At 41.0% G+C, this 17,202-nt stretch overlaps 3 protein-coding genes across 4 annotated transcripts in view; 2 read left to right on the top strand and 1 right to left on the bottom strand.

The window, feature by feature from the left end:
• Positions 1-474: 474 nt before the first annotated feature.
• On the bottom strand, positions 475-5,222 carry tgif1 (TGFB-induced factor homeobox 1). The gene is made up of 3 exons (XM_042510820.2): positions 4,894-5,222; positions 2,907-3,136; positions 475-2,126 (listed from the first exon to the last, which is right to left on the bottom strand). Exons 1-3 carry the CDS (start codon positions 4,907-4,909, stop codon positions 1,458-1,460), a joined length of 915 nt encoding a protein of 304 aa, XP_042366754.1. The 5' UTR covers positions 4,910-5,222; the 3' UTR covers positions 475-1,457.
• Positions 5,223-8,558: 3,336 nt separating this feature from the next.
• Positions 8,559-10,737, top strand: otud1 (OTU deubiquitinase 1). Its single transcript, XM_042510546.2, has one exon. It carries the CDS (start codon positions 8,820-8,822, stop codon positions 10,173-10,175), a length of 1,356 nt encoding a protein of 451 aa, XP_042366480.1. The 5' UTR covers positions 8,559-8,819; the 3' UTR covers positions 10,176-10,737.
• A 3,085-nt stretch (positions 10,738-13,822) lies between these two features.
• Positions 13,823-17,202, top strand: part of LOC121960821 (sickle tail protein homolog) — a 136,231-nt gene continuing 132,851 nt past the window's right edge. The window contains exon 1 of one of the 2 annotated variants that reach the window (XM_088072090.1): positions 13,823-14,192. In XM_088072090.1, the coding sequence (XP_087928216.1) occupies positions 14,123-14,192 (70 nt within the window). In that variant the 5' untranslated portion in view covers positions 13,823-14,122. The remainder of the gene's footprint in view (positions 14,193-17,202) is intronic. The other variant, XM_088072092.1, reaches the window with a different exon arrangement.

Genomic DNA, 17,202 nt, shown 5'->3' with positions numbered 1-17,202 from the left:
CTATTGAGGCCAATAGAGAAGCTTTAGCAGGACCAGAAGGGAACAGCTGTCCTCCTAGCCTTGAACGAGCCAGCGCACTCAGTTGTAAGCTGACTTACATTGACTCTATTGAGATGCAGGCACACATAAAGCCCCGCTGGCAAGAAACTGTTGACGTCTGCCGTTTGCTCGTGTTAATTTATGCAGGATTATGCTAATTGGCAGGAGCTGTTGTAAACCTCTCACACACAGGAATGTCTCTGAATGCCTAACGGTAGCCTGTGAAAAGACATGAGCGCTATACTATTTCTGTCCTCCTGCTCTCTCTCCTTTTATTTACTGAACGTTCTGACTCAATATGCTCTCCTCATCCTTAAGGGATGAATCAGTAATCTTCAGAAAGTTCAGTGGGATTTACAAGAACACAGCCTGTATAAATGCGCGTGATCCGAGGGACCTGCAGCAGGGGAAAATACCAAATGATCAATTCTGAGATGTAGAAAAACAAAACTTTATTTGAATCCCATGTGACCCCTATTTGCCACAAACATTGCACAGTATGAAAAGAAATCACATCATTGGGCATCATGTCACATTAACTATACACATGGTCCTATTATACATGAAAATGCTTCTTTTTTTTTTTTTTTGGTGATTTCAAAAATGCCGTTTTTGTCGGGTCGTAAAACAGCACATTCAGAAAAGACATCTGTAGTGTTTAATTTTCCAGTCCACTGGCCGTCGTTTTCGCTGAGTGATGGGATGAAGGCTCAGACTAAGAACCTGCTACATTGGTCATCTGAAATATCCCTTGGTGGGGGAAAAAAAAGTAAAAAAAAAAAAAAACAAAAGCAAAGAGGGTTTTTTTTTCTTTTAAAATAGCTAAAAGTAAAATTACAAAATCAAAACTATACTTATACTCATGAAAACACATAACATTTACTACAGTAGTGAATAAGTTTGTCATAGATGTTGAGAGCAAAGTATGTTTAAGACACTGAGATGACCTTCCTCTGCCTTTAGTGTGCAAACAAACGAGGCAGACCAATCATGAACTGATCTCTGAAATGTTTAGCAGTAAACGTGTGTGGACGCGAACAATCTGATCGGTCTCTGAAAGGAGGGCCGACTCTACCTCTTCTCTAAAATGATAAACAGTATAATGAAAAGACATAAGACAGGCAGCATTTCTCTGATAACATTTTTGGTCCCTGTGTGCAAATAAGATACACATGTAGATACATACGCATGTATGTGAAATGAATAAACAACTTACAGCCAAGGCACCTTGATACAGTTTTTTTTTCTCAATAAAAAAAACATCCTCATCAATTTGATTGGTATACCAAAAATAGAAATGATCAGGCTTTCGTGTGGATTTGTTCTCTGTTGCGTGCAGATGAGTCACTGAACTCAGGGGGAGGTCCACAGTCGAGACACAAAGTCAGTCTCTGTTCACTCTTCTTCTTCTGTCACTTTTAGGAGACCAGCTGTTTGGCTTGCAGCTCCATCTCTGCAGCCCGTTTGAGGGCCACGTCCACCAGGAGCTGGAAGCCGCTGAAGTCTTGTGTGAGGTCTGGAGGGGTGGGGGGAGGGGTGTTGAAGAGCCCGCTGCGGGGGCTCAGGTTGCCCTCCATGCCGGCGCTGCTGAGGATGGTGGTAGTGGTGGGGAGCTGCTGGCTGCCGGGCCCTTCATCCTGGCACCTGAGCAGCGCCTGGACCTGCGCAGCCTGCAGCAGCTCTGCCGCCCTGTCGCAGTTCATTCCTGGCACAGAGGGGTGGGCGGCTGTCGGGCTGGCCTGCATTGCTGTGGTGACAGTGGTGTGACAGATGACAGAAGGGCGGGTGGGCAGGAGACCCGGAGAAGGAGACAAGGAGGTTGGAGAAGGTATGGAGGGAGACGCCGCCTTCCTCAGGACACCGGGCATGGTGGGCTCGAAGCTGGAAGGGTGGAGAACACGTTTGTCGTAGCTCTCCTCTGTAACGGCTGCAGGACTGCTGTGTTTTGGGGACTGAGAGCTGTCAGAGAAGCTGTCGCCTGCTTTGCTGCCTTTTCTGGAGATGGTAAACTGGTTCGGGTCTTTGCCGTCTTTTCTCAGCATCTCTGGAAGAAGTCGCCGCCGGGCGTTTATGAACCAGTTGCACACCTGGAGAAGACAACAACAAAAAACCATGCTTTGAGAAAACTGCCTCACTTCCGTTCTGCCATGCAATTTAAAAGAAAATCTGCGGGTACACTTATCCCCAGGTGCAGATTGCACATGTGTTTTCAACAGAGAAATCAAAACGAAAAAAAGCAAACAGCACACACTATTTCACACAAAAGGCTGTGGATTTCACATTATTGGCATCTTCTGTGTGTCATGCAGACATGAAAAAGCAGACCAAAGATTGTGATGTCAAAGTATGAGCAACAAAACATTACATTTCAGCAAAAAAAGTTTGGAATTCTTGACCCTGTATTTATAAATAGTCTTTAATAAAAAGTAATCTCCTTTGTCACAGCACTAATCACAGTCATCTCTCCTCTTTTTTCCCTCCCTCCTCCAGGCTAGTCGTAACTGGCTCAGGGAGACTTGCAGCTCTAACCATGTAAATGACTCTGCATTGTTCCCAGACAGCTGGGATGGAAAGGGGCTGGAGGGAGGGAAATTCCTGTCCAAGTGCCTCAGCCAAGCCCTCAGCTCAGGGAGTGAGTTTACTCACGTTGTCTCAGACTTTAATGTTGCAACATCAAGCTGGTTTGGATGACCTTCAATTCACTGTTTATGTGTCATGTTTTGTTTGTCATCTAGGCAGGAAATGATTCAGTCAAGCTCACGCTTGCTTCCTCTTGACTTTAAAAATGGTCTGTTTACACTCTGACGGTTTAATAGTGGAAAAAAGGTTAAGTAATTTAATCTTTTCTGTCATATCCGTGTCCGTACCTGTAGTGTAGAGAGCTGAGTCTGCTTGGACAGGAGTGCTTTCTCCTGCTCAGAGGGGTACGCGTTGTAACGGTGTTCATACAGCCAGTCCCTGAGGATCTGAACGGACTCCTTGGGCAGATTACCCCGCCGTTTCCTCTTCCCGTTGCTCCCAGAGCTGGACGACAGATCCAGAGGGGCGTCCACGCTGTCCTCATCATCCGTCTCACTCCCCGACAGCATCATCAAACCTGCGCAGGCGAGTGCAAGAGTGTGTGAGGACAGGACAAAAGAATATGCACCCTCTTATGTCAGCCACCCCGTCGTCAGCCGCTCTGCCGCAGCCGTTCACCAAACACAAGCTGTCTGGGAGGCAGCTGATGTGTCAGAAGCAAGCTGTCAAGTTCAGCCATGTGATTCATATAAGGAGTGAGGGAGGGTGTGTGGAGTGAGAGGAGGAGGGGGGAGGGAGGGATGGAGGGGCGGGGGACGTCACAAAGGCTGGTCTGATGCTGTGTCAGTTATAAAACCTGCCTCAACAAATACAAACCAGGTCTATTGCACAGACGGGCAGCACACCTTGCATGCTTGGATGTTTAAAGTACACTGTGCCGACCACAAGAACAATCCCGGTATAAAGGGAGATTTTGTTTTGAAGAGAGGCAGCAGTGTATTTGTGAAGATTAGAGGGCTGCTTTCTTATTTAAGTTGGTGTTTTTAGGCATGTCTAATCAAAGTCAATCATGATCAAACAGGATTTGGGCCTTTGAATTACACAGAATGAAGGGAAAACAAACCTGCTGTTAAACTTAAATCAGATTTTTAGTCAGAAATTAGTTTTTTTTAAGCATATGTTAAATTGTGTAAAAAGTGGGGTCCATTTGACACAAGTCGCATACACAAAAGTACTTTTTTTATGCTGTTATGATGTTTAGGTCACTGTTTACACAAAGACATGCAGCTTTCTGAGCAGGCAGCCCAGACTCCATTAAGAAAATGCTGATTTAAGTTTCAGAGGATATTTAATCCACTCCCCAATACTGCCCACTCTGAGGCAAAGTAGTGGGAAAGGAGTAAGAAAGTTCCCAAGTCTGTGCGGCCAACAGGATGAGGTAATTACGTAGGCTGGAGAGAGGGGAAGGGGGAGGGGAGACCTGTTGCAAATCAGCGTCTCCAGACTAAACAAAAGAATCTAGGGCTGCGTGGTTCTTTGTATGCAATTCAAAAGTTTCTACATACAAACAGTGAGTTCGCCATAAACTTAACTCCCTCTGAAATATCTTAGCTGAACATAGAAGGCAGGAAATGGGTTTTAGAGCCATTAAGACGCTGGTTTTGTAAGTTTAAACAACTTGTAAGGGGGTTTCTATTGTGTGTGTGCGCGCTGCACCACGAGGTCCATGAATGTAACAAGGCAGCAGCAACTTCCCACAATGAGGTCAGGATGAACATTAGCCTACATTTGGATTTTGATACATTCAAAAGGTGCTGAGCGTGTTTCCGCTCGTGTTTGATGGATAAAATGTGCTAAGTGTGTGTTTTGGTTGAGACTTCGCGGTTGTGAAAATGTAACTTCAGCTCACAATAGTCGCCAAACTTTTGTCAAACTTCGACACAAATGTAGCGTCCGTCACTTCAGTTAGCGTGTTTTCAAACTAAAAGAAACCCTCTTTTCGTTGGGTTTTGACGTTTTATACCAGATGTAAAGTTAGCGGAATTAGACTGTGACAAGAAACAAACAACACACATGGCGAAACAGTTATGTATTATTGTGTGTTTAACTCGATTAAAACGTATTTCGAAACAACACATTTTTTTGTTAAACCCTAGCTATATCGACTTTTGACATCGCGCCAGCACATGGCAGAAAAAGCCCCCTGTCATGTCTGGAAAGGAAACAATAGACTGCATGGTTTGCATATGAGGGGAAATCGCTCTGTTAATCGCTCTGTCTCCGCTCATCTAAACTCATTTTGACTTTATTTATCTGAAAAGCAATCCAACATACCTTTTTTCGTCTTCATCTCCGTGCGAAAATGCCCACTTTTCCCTCGTCAAGCGCAGAAGAAAATTGTCTTTGTGTTGTGTTTCTTTTCTCCAGATATTCCCAGCGTGTATCCGAATACCCGAAAAATCCTTATTCATCAAAACTTATTCTTCCTCCCCCTTTTTTGGATTGTTTCTCTGCTCGTCCTTATCGGTAGATGTAAAGGGGGTTACCTGAGATCTCCGCGTCCCTTCGGCTCAAAGCCCTTTTCTCATTGACTGTGTGTTTGATCCTGAAACTGGGTGACAGCTATCTTTGACAGCTGCGTGACTCAACGCACAGAGATCCTCCCACCGCGGAGGGCAGAGGAAAAATCTCTGACATCAGCATGGCTTGTTCCACTGACATGGATACAGTCTCGCAAAGCTAATACTGCTGCAGACCCCCCCCCCCCTAACAAAAGCCAAAATAAACAACAACACCTTGTTTATTAAATCATAAAGCGCGGGGAGGCGTTGATTTGAGCGCGCGGTCAGAGTGACAACAACAGGCTCGCGTAGAGCACTGCGGACCTCGTGGTAACATCTCATGTAAATAACAACCTCGATGAAATATCACAACATTACTTCTACAGGATTTATTTATTTATTTATTTATTTATTTTTGCACATTGTGGTTTGTGTGGTATTTGGCACTAAGTTTGGCGCAATTTGTTTTATCCTCACACCGTGCGGAATAATCTGTGGCATTTAGTTGCTGTCTATAAATGCACTTGTGAGCTCATCATATAAGCATATTATCGTGTGTAACCACAAGTGACCCATATTGTGTTTAGTAATAGCGGATGTGTTCATGCACTCTCTCCACTCCAGTGTCGTCACTGTTGCAGCTTATTATTTTGCAACACCGACTGACGTTTTTCTTGTCATTTATGCGTCTTTCCCCCAAAATATTAACATTATCGCAATGAGTGTCGCTCTAATTTCTCACAAAAATGAGAATATGTGTAAAAACAATATATATATGTTGGTGTAAAACAGGGAGGATGTTGAGCCAAGCTCGTCCCAGCTGGAGGTTAGTGCACCAGTTCAGGTTACTAAAGACAACAGTACGGCGTAGGAAGCGATCAATGCGCTCATTTGTATGCGCTGCACAACCTTGCGACAGCTGCTGTAGCATCGCCTCTTTGCATGCATTTGTTCCAGACAGGCGTCCATGTCTCTCAGTGAAGCTAAATGTCGCCTCCGTGTGTGAATTTGTGGTACTTTATGTCAACATAACAACACTTTGCAGGACATAAGGTCATCGGACTCCCTCTGATGGTTAATGGGCTGCTGTGCAACTCAACATGACTTTTTTTCCCCCCTTTTAACCCTTTGAGACCTAAACAAATTGGCTTAAAATCTTTCGAAAACATGGTAAGAAGGCAATGAGCAAGTTAAGATGAAATTATCCAAGAAATAACAATTGTTCCAAAAAAAGTACAAGGAAATAACCTGAAAATTAGCACAAAAAACTAAAAAACGAAACAAAAACAGGTCAATGACCTAAAAAGGTGATTAAAAATAGTAATAATTTTTGTACCATAATTTCAAGTATACAATTATGGTGATTCTAAATATAGTTCTAATGTTGTTATAGCTATAGTATATATTTTTTTCCCTTTTCCCTAGATATTTTTCCTATGATTTAAAAATATATATATATTCATAAATCTACCAGTATCTTGTGATCTGTGAAACATGTCTTACCAAGCTGCTCAATGCCTTTTTAAAAAAATTAAATTAAAAAAAAAATCTTGTTTTTGGTAACCTGTAAAATGCTTTGGAAACATAACCAAATCACCCCATATTATATTTTATTACTTGATTACGCTACACAAAGTGTTAGGAGGCCTTTTTGCGAAACAATCACATCACTATAATAATGTCAATGATGCACATATATATAATAGGTAAGGATGTCAAATTTTGAAAAATTCTTATCATTTTCAAGATTATAGGCTATGTGATCTATCCAAGAGGGACTCAGCTCTCTAATATTTTAGTACGCGTTGACAGTTTTTAGAAATTAAAATTGGAAACCCACGGCAGTCTAACATAATTGTGTATATTAATTTTTTTTGTTTTTGTTTTTTCATGTTTAGGTTTTTCTCTACAGCTGCATTTTTGACTGACTCCACTGAGGTAATATCTATATTAAGCACTCACATTCTTCCAAAATGCTGGTACTCTGATTCTGTTTCAAGTGATCAAGCTGAAACAGTCAATGTGTTAAAAATAGAAACTGAGCAGGTTTGGCATGTAGCAGTCTGCTGCTGCTGGTAAGTCAACATCAACCACTTCCATTATTTTACACTGTGTGTCATACTCTATTATTTATATAATAATAATAATCAGCATCCATTATCCACAAAATTAAAATCCAAAATGATGTTAGTAATTGTAATAATACTAATAGATCCAATTGTAGTGCTGGTAGAAGTTCATTATTTATTTGGCAGGCCTTTTAAAACAGCACACTGGTAGTTTAAAAAAAAAAATCATTATTCATTTATGTAATACAATATACTTATTTACATTTTTGTCTTTTTTGTGAGTTTTTGTTAAGTTCAGTTTTAATTATAGGCTATAAAAATTACATATTTTATTTAATGGCGTATAAAGGAGAGATGTTGTATATATTCAAAAAATGTTCAATGTTCTTATTAAACCTCGATAATATATCTGCCAACATCCAGCTTGGCTTGGAAATAACTTTAATTCTAGCCTGCTCTATACATGAGCTCAGGAGTCAAGGGGGTTTGTTTCGACTAAACAGAGTAAAAAGAAAATGTGTCTACTTTAACACGTTACTATTTTACACATCATCGCTCAAGAGCTGTGACTGTGACAAATGTTTTACATTTGTCGACTTGTGGTCAAACACTGATCCACTGACACAGTCGGGACGTGAAAGTGGAGAAATGCGTCAAGCCGCATACCAGCAGCGTGAACAACACCGGACATCAGCCGATGTTACCTTCAAAATAATAGTCTCATTCTCGTTATCATTTTGGTACCACTCATCCGCTCTCGGTAGAGGCCTTACTAGAAATAGTCACGTTGCGTCGTGACGTCACTCACGTGCGACCACGTACCAGTTAACGTTTACCGCTCGCCGCCCTCAAAACTACCTAGTAGTTAGCTAAACGAATTTAAGTTTGGAAATTGAAATGTCAAAATGGACGTTTGGTTTTCAAACGCCCACGGACAGAAAATGTGCCGGACATGTTGGATAGTTGTTCATACACACCTGAGGAGGAACAGGACAGGGAGGGCCCTCTTTCTCTACCTGCCAGAGCCAGTGAGTTAAAAGTTATTTAAATTTCTTTATAAATTACTCTCTCTCTCTCTCTCTCTCTCTCATATATATATATATATATATGTATATATATATATATATATATATATATATACACACACACGCACCCGGTTCAGATATGATATAATTACAATTATAACATAAGAAGGGACAGGCAGATGAGAACAGAAACAATTATGTTCAGAAAAAGAAGAAAAAAACAACAAAAATCATGTTATAGCAGGATAGTTTTTCACGTTTTTTAAACGGTAAAAAAAGTTCGCCAATAAGAATTTTATTTTGAAAGCATATCGACGGAAGACGTATTGGTGTCATGCGGTCTGACTTGACCCCGTTAAAGCAGCCCGTGTCTTGTTTCAGCTCGAAGTCTAAAATTAGGGAGGCACCCCAACAGCAAATGACGCAAGAAGTCTAAATTGGACAGTCTGCTCGTCTCCGTGTGTCAATGATATGAGGACCGAGGACCGTGGAAACGTCCCCTACAACTCCGCTGTTGTTGATGACATGGGGCGTATTTTTAGACGTTGTTGTCATCTCTCCGTAAGAGCCCGGCTGCGGCGTTCAGTATAAAGGACTCCTTCAAAATGCAGCTGTACAACAGTGTGCTGACACACTACCCGAGGTCGTCTCGCAAAGTTACAATAACTTTATCGACCGGATCTGAGCGCGTGAACGGGACAACACCGAGCTCCTCTGACGCCCCTAAAGCAGGATTTCCACAACCAGGCGCAACTTCAACAGCCAACGGGGATCCGGAGAGAGAGACTGCTTCTTCCGCAAACATGCCTGCCTTTTCGTGTTACGAAGCTCCGTCTATAAGGCCAGTTTACTTCACATCGACTGCTGAGATATTAATCCGCAGACCTGATGGGGTGGAGAGGTCTGTCCCTGTCCATGTTTTGAGGGAGTCCAAGACAAAACCGCCTTCTCCCGTCTCCCATAATAGTGAAAGTATCCTCTGTGATGACTCTGATGTGATTGTGGACTTGATTGATCATCTGAGAAATGGGACGGATGAGCTTTTTGACTGTCCAGAGCTGGTTGAAAATCGTATTTTCAACAGTATGAACATGTGTAGACCCAGAACAGAAGAAAACAAGAGGGTGTTTGGAGATTCAAGTGAGGACGATACAGTTTCGGTGACTAACGCCTCCTTCAGAAGCAATGGATGGGCCCCATTACACCAAGAGGAGCTAGATCCTTCCAGAGACCAGCCCGATGACCTCATAAAGGAAGATTTTCGGGATGTGAGCACCGGCGAAGCTGCTCCAGCATCAGATGAGAGACGGGCCTTTGAGCTCAGCGTTCTTCAGGAGGCACCGCCACAGAGATGCCAAGAGAGAGAAGATATCAACAACAAAGTGACCCGGTACTTGGCTGAAGTGGAGAAACAGAACAAGTACCTCCAGGAGAGGCACAAATATCGGTACCACATCATTCCAGATGGCAACTGTCTGTACAGAGCTGTGTGCAAAGCCACGTACGGGGACCAGGCGAGACACGGCGAGCTGAGGGAGCAGACGGTGCACCACATTGCTGACCACTTGGATGAGTTCAATCCCATCATCGAAGGGGATGTAGGAGAGTTCCTGATCAACGCAGCCCAGGATGGTGCCTGGGCCGGCTATCCTGAACTCCTCGCCATGAGCCAGATGCTGAACATCAACATCCACCTGACAACAGGGGGGAGCCTGGAGAGCCCCACCGTCTCCACCATGGTGCACTATCTCGGGGAGGAGGATGCTTCCAAGGCGGCGATCTGGCTGAGCTGGCTGAGTAACGGTCACTACGACGTCCTTCTGGACAAGTGTCTCCCCAACCCGGACTACGAGGACTGGTGCAGACACTCCCAGATGCAGAGGAAAAGAGATGAGGAGCTGGCAAAGTCTATGGCTGCGTCTTTATCCAAAATGTACATTGAGCAAAACGGATCTGCGTGAAAGAAACACTGAATATCGAGAATAAAATGATACATACTGACACAGTAGAAGGCAGAACCACAGATTCTGCTTGGTTTCTACATGCTTGAAATTATTTTTATAAGATTTATATTGTGTGAGAAAGGACGTGCAGTGCACATACTTTGGTTTTTCTATACCAGCGTTGCCAAATATACGGCAGTGGTTTCTGAAAGTGTTTGAAAGTGTGTGTGAGCTTGTTCTTTTTGATGGTTTGGATGATGTTGACATGACTGTTGCTGATCTGTTTCTTTATATGGAAGTGCCTTTGAGTATTTATTTGCCTTTTTATCGGCAGATCTGTTATTTTTCTATAATGTTTGTGCTTTGTAGGCCGTTGCCAATTACAGAGCAACTTCATTTGTCTCTATGGCTACTGTTGATATCTGTACAGCTGCTCTCTTTTGCACAAACGTCCTATCAGAGGAGGCCAGAGAGTTTGATTTCTGTCTTCTAGAACAATGCAAAGGTTCCTCTTCTGTTATTCCAGTTCTTTTTAAGGCTTTTGACAAATTATTTCAAATAAAGCTTTAAAGAAACCTGATGTGGAGTGATTTCATGTCTAATTTATGTTCATCGCCTCATATGAAGTGTCCTGTGTACATTTCCACAGAAATCTTTATTCAATATCACAATGATAACATCAGCAACATCTTCGTGGGTGCAATATTTTAAGTTCCTGTATGGCTGCAATAGTGCCAGTTTTAAGGTATACTGCTGTATGACAATTGATGATTATCATACACTGTAACAAATTGCTTTAAAAAATGCAGCCAAATTCTAACAGTAATCTACAGTTTTTTCAAAATACAGTAAAACACTGTACATCTTGATGCTCTTTGGAGCCAATATTAGATTGTAAACATAACAATCTACTTTAGAATACTGTAATACGTTTAAGGGTAATATACTGTTAAAGTAATTTAGGGTATTGACAGTGTGAAATAATAATAGGATGCTGGCGACTACAAAAATCTAAATTGTGGAAAAATATTACCAAATTCTGGCAGTATTGTACTCTTTTTTTCAAAATACAGTAAAACACTGTTTATCTGGTTAGATGAAGTGATGTGTTAACTATTCATCTTTCACCCCCTGCTGTCTGAAATAAAAAGTGGTGTTTGGAATTTATTACATGCAGTGACTCAGGAGCCTGCGGCCTCCCAGTCAGGTCAGGCGGCAGGACATAGTGTATAAAGTGACTGTGGTCTCAGTACACGATCACAAGGGGCCTGTGTTGTGTCAAAGCTATGTGGAAGCTGAAAGCCGTAGAGTTCAATGTCACTGTGTAGCGCTAAAGTACATTGTCACTGTAATTTGTGGATTTATGTGGTTTTGTTTCAAGCTGTTTTTTTATAAGTGATTTTATAACAGTTGGAGGCAGAAGAAACAAGCTGTTGTAACGACACTGAAATATCCCCTTTGAGTTCATATGATGGATTTGTTAGGAACCAGCTGCTTATTTGTAAATTCAGCAGTTACAAAACAACATTATCATTAATTTAGTGTCCTGTTTCTGGTGAATGTAAGTCCAATATTTTCTGTCTTTCAGCTCTGTTTTTGGTCTCCAAGGGGATATGGCTAACCAGCTGGACTCTGTCCGTCTGCTGAGTAGGTACTGTACTTTTTAAAATATTTATACAAAAATGTTTCATGTAAAAATTCAGAAAATTGATTTTAATCTTTTATAAAAGATTATGTCCACAAGTGAAGTGTCTTTTTCTAGTACTAAGGCATTGTATAGTGGATTCATACACCACACCGCCATTCAAAAGTTTGGAATGACGTGTTGATGTTTTTCTTCTAATGGCTATATTGATATTGCCTCAATATAAACTGTATAATTCAGACATGAATAATGCATTATTTCATATTTGCAATAGTTTTGGACCCCCAAAAAGTGAAATGATTCAAACTACCCCTTTCACTTGTGAGTCTATTGTAGAACTATTGTACAGCATTTTATTCTCCATGTGTAAAACATGAATGTTTTGTGTGCAAACCTTCATACAAAATAACATATTTGTAAAGAGGACTCTTTTACAACCTAAAAGCATGAAAGACCACTCAAAAACTGACTGTAGCCTTCCTAGTCAAGCTTTTTTAGGAGGCGATCACAAACTTGTGAACAGCAGAGCACGTTACAAAATACCCCTCAACAAATAATGAAAATGTTTGTGAGAGATAAATTAAACACTACAGGCAAGCAAAAGAGTTATACTTAACCCTTTGAAACCTTGGAAAATATGATTTCTTTCAAAATCATGTGAAGAAGACAAAGAGCAACTTGAGAAGAAATGACCCAAAAATCTGCAAGAAATTAGGGAAAAACCCAATAAAAACAAAACCAAAGATCTGAAAAAAGTGCTTAAAATCTAAATAATTATGTAAGTTATTATTAATACTTAATTATAAATTAAGTTAATTAAAAACATAGTTTTCTAACGCTTTTATTGGCATTTTAGAAAATATTTTCTAATCTACAAATTTCTTGCAATATGTAGTTGCTCGGGGTTTAAAGGTTTAAATATGTGTGAAAGGTGTCTAAATGCAGCACAAGAAAACTGATGTTGATCCAGGTTTCAGAGGATTAAAAAAGAATATAGCATGTTTTAGTGGCTACCTTTAACTTTGATCATCAGCAGGTCTACAGTTTTATATAATAGCCTGTTGAGATTTTGCCAGAGAGGAAATGATTCAGCTCTTTGGTTCAATTTTGAAACTGCATGTGTCATTTCTGACACAGTAGTTTGTTCAGCAGCTGTGTCAAATTGCATAATATTGTTGGTTTCCCATGCTTTATGATGCATCAGCCTGCCGAAGGCTTTACTTCTTTCTTCCATTAGATGGCATTATAGCCCCCCATATACATTTTGACAGTTACTTTATTATAAAAAGGAATTTGTGTCTCTTTCAAAACAGATTACAATGAGGGATTATAAAACCTACTGGATTGAGTGAATGGACTCCACAGAGTTCAGTTTAATATTTTGGAAATAAGTAATGGTCAGCTAAGCAATTTAATGTTGAAAAGACGCTTAGTAAATGTCTATTATCAGTCGATTTTTCAAGGTTTAAAAATGAAACTTTTGTCGTCGTCTAGTGTTAGCCTAGATAAAAGAGTAATGTGTTTGTTTGACAAAAAAAAAAAAAAACATTCATAATGTAAACGCAGCACTTTTTTTTTTTTTTTTTTAGGTATTTACAGGTTTATAATGTATTTTAAATACATTAAATGATTTTAAAATATGGTCTAAATCCGGTCTGTAGGCTATGTAGCTGACAAAACCTGGTCTATGATAGGGCTAAAGCTTGGAGACGATTTTTAAATGAAGTCTATTGCTAATTAATGAATTAATTAATAGTTGCCGAGCTAATTATAACGTAAAACTTTGTCTCAACTTCCTGATTAAAGTAACTGGAAAATATATTTCCCACGTGGTCCCACAATAGTCTCTTATATCCTAAATCATCAGTATATTCAGCTTCCTATGAAACTTTATTATGTATCTTTTCCCCAGAAACCTTCACAGTGATGACGTAACCATGCAGTCATGTGGACATTAGGGATAAAAAAAAAAAGTTTTTATGTTTCTGAATGCGGGAGGAGAGATAGTGGCTCTCTGTGGAGCAGAAAGTGTTGGTGCACAGAGCAGTGGGCAGGTGAGAGTTGGACCGAGCGGACTGTTTCACCGCAGTACTGGCACACACTCAGCTCAGAGGCGCGCAGGGAGCACAGCGAAAGTCAATGACAGACGCTCCCCGCCGGTGTGGAGTGTGTCCGTGTGTGATTCCCACGCGCACAACGCACGGGGACGCGTTCACCTCAACGCAGTTCAGCCCGCGTGCTCGGAAGTTAGCGGATACTTTGAAACAGAGAAGACGGTCGGCGGTCGCGTGGGTCTGACCTGAGAGGTTTTGGACGGACAATGTCGGGGCACCGGGTGCAGTTTGCGGACCTCCCTCCGAGTGAGCACAAAGGAAGTCCCAAAATTCACAGTAAGGAAAAATATTGAGTTTTATAATCTCATCTGACGTTCATTTCACCACTAATGTATGTGGAAAACTCGTGAAGTTTTTGTCTTATTTTGGGGGTCCGCTTGTTAGCTGTCAGAATTTCATACGCTAGTTAATATTTAGTGTTTTGTAGTAAAATGAGTCAAGAAGAGTTGGAATGTGCTTTCCCTTTTCTTTCATATACGGCTTATTGGGTTATTGCAGCCATAATGCAAGTAATTATATACCGCAGCCCAGCTGTCTTGAGGGGACACAGTTTTGCTTCATAAACCTTGGATTACATGACAATACCTCTCTGCTTGCCAAAAATAATTTTGCATTGTATTATAGGTAACAAATTAAAGTTTTTTAAATAGTTTTTTATCATGCCTCCCAATTTTCAAGCAAAACTTTTAATTGCGGTCTTATTAGGGATGCATTGGATTTTTTGTGGATATCCAATTCGGCAACATATGACAACTTATTTGGCCGATATTGATATATACACTTTTTCCTCCCACCTACTTCTGGTGATAATTAAGTCTCTCTTTAATGGAATTAAAATCATATTAATCATAGCTTTATTCTGATGGGCCACCAGCAGGCAGAGACATGAAATACAGTGTGTTTTAGTGCCTGTAATATTTATTCAGTGTGCAAAATATGATAAATACTCTTCAATTTATAATTGATGTTTTGTACATGTTGACTTTGTCAATAATAATTAAAAAAAAATTGGTTTGTACTATCAGCAGGTTGGCCGATTGCAATGTTTTATTTCAAAGCCAATATCGGCTGATACCGATGACATGCCGATATTATCGTGCATCCATGTGTCTTCTGTCTTTGATGTAATGTAAATATGTGAGCCATGCAAAATGTATGTCGCTTGTTATATTGCACGTGTTCCCTATGCGTGACTGGTTTGTGGAGGTTGTGATGACCTCTCACCTGCATTGCACTCCCCATCGGTGGTGTGATCCCACTTATTACACTTATCTGAAGTGGCAGTTGCCCTTTACGTGCTGCTGCTAACTTTTTATCCACAGCGAGTGTAACACTCCTCATGCTGTCTCAGAAAGGTGACGCTCACCTTGAGATGCATTTAAGGATCACTTCACTTGAGTGTGAAGAGTGTAACACATTAGTGGTGGTTTTATATATACATATATATATATATATATATATATGTATGTATATATATATATATGTATAGAGACAATGCATTCAGGGCATTCGTGCTTTCATCGCACAAGTGGATGCTTTAAAGATGTGATTGCATGTGAGGCGCGACAGAGTCAGCTGTGCCTGCCTCTGCTGCTGCAGTGTGTGCACTACAGCATGAGACACGGAGAAGCTGAGCTCATCTCCATGGTGACAGGTTGAGTGACAAGACACGTGAGCAAAGATGCAATGGAAAATTGCCAGTTTACTGCAAAGCCCTCCAGAGGTGCATCCACAGCACACTCATGACAGCGCATGTGCAAGTTTGTGATGTATTTATATCAGCTGTGATGGCAGCTGTTCTGGCAGTTTGTTGTGTTTCTTTTGTGTTTTGTCACAGTCAGTTACTGACATACATGTGGGAATCAGGATGAAAAGTGCTGATGTTGTGTGCAGGTTAAGCTCAGGTTGTATGCGGGGCATGCCAGGTCGGTGCATGGAGGGACAGAATGGCAGCTTCAGCAGCAAACTGCACATTCTGACTCAGCCCATCCGTTTCTTCTGCTGTCCAGATGCAAGTGACAGTGGGGTCAAGTTTCAGCGTCTTCTCTTTCTCTGATGGACACACTAGCAAACACGCACACACTACTCTCACGTCCACTACCTCACAACCATTCCTGGTTCACGGCCAAGTTTCTGGCCATATTGTCCACTCAGGCACAGATGGTTTACCAAACAGGCCTACCAGGCACAGACCCAGGGGCCCAAAGTGTCAGGAGCCCTCCTGACCTTCACCTGCAAAAGGTCACTCACATTAATATGTACTGACAAGGAATAGATTTAAAATGACCACAAAGGCAAAAAAGACCATAAAAGGCAAAATAACTCAAAACGACTACAAAGAGACAAAGAGTAGCACAAAATTGACACAGAGAGAAAAATAAAGTGAGTCAAAACCACCACAAAGTTGGTGTATTTTGCATTTATGGATGAGAGGTGGTGGGGCCTTTTGCATATCTGTGCCAAGGGGTCCAGTGGCTTGTAATCAGCCCATGCTATGAGGGATGCATCGTCAAGTTTTAATACCCACTCACTTCTCATATTAGACATGTGAAACACAAATAGCACCTGGATGGATAGCAGCAGAACAGTGGCTCCTCCATTCATTTTAAGACTGCTGTGATGTTGCTAATGATGTTGCTGTGACCTAGAGGGAATACTATAGCAGATGTGAATAGTTTGTTAGTCAAAGCAGCTTTGATGGAGACCTGATGGTAATTTTGTTCATATAACACGAGTTAAAGCAGTAATCTGCAACATCTACATTTTTTAGGAGACATGGTCATAACTTCTGTCTTAAACAACAGAAGGCACTGTGACATCCCTTTTCCACAGGGTCATTTTAGAACTGATGAAGTCAGCATTTTTAGCTGTGGTACTCATAATTAGCCATGGTGGTTATTTTGAATCTCTTTGTAGTTGTTTTGTGTCTCTTTGAGGTAATTTTGAGTCTCTTTGTAGTTGTTTGGGATCTCTTTGTAGTTGTTTGGCACCTCTCTGCAGTTATTCGTGTATCCTTGTGGTTGTTCAGCTATTCATAGTTGTTTAGAGCCTCTTTCTGTTTCTTTGTAACAGCATCTCTGTGTGGTCTGTGTGTGGTGTCTCCAAGTGTAGTCTTTTTGATGCTCTTTGTAGTCATGTTAGACTCTGTAGTTGTTTTGTGTGTCTTTGTAGTCATTTGGCATGTTTAGTAGTTTTATGTTTCTTTGTAGTCATTTTGAGTGTCATTGTAGTCATTTGACATCTCTTAGTAGTCATTTTGAGTGTCTTTGTAGTCTATATAAGTCTC

Source organism: Plectropomus leopardus, chromosome 21, assembly GCF_026936395.1.
Source record: "Plectropomus leopardus strain MGB_pleo_1.0 chromosome 21, ASM2693639v1, whole genome shotgun sequence".
NCBI classification, from domain to species: Eukaryota; Metazoa; Chordata; class Actinopteri; order Perciformes; family Serranidae; genus Plectropomus; species Plectropomus leopardus.
This window is presented reverse-complemented; position numbering and strand designations above follow the sequence as displayed.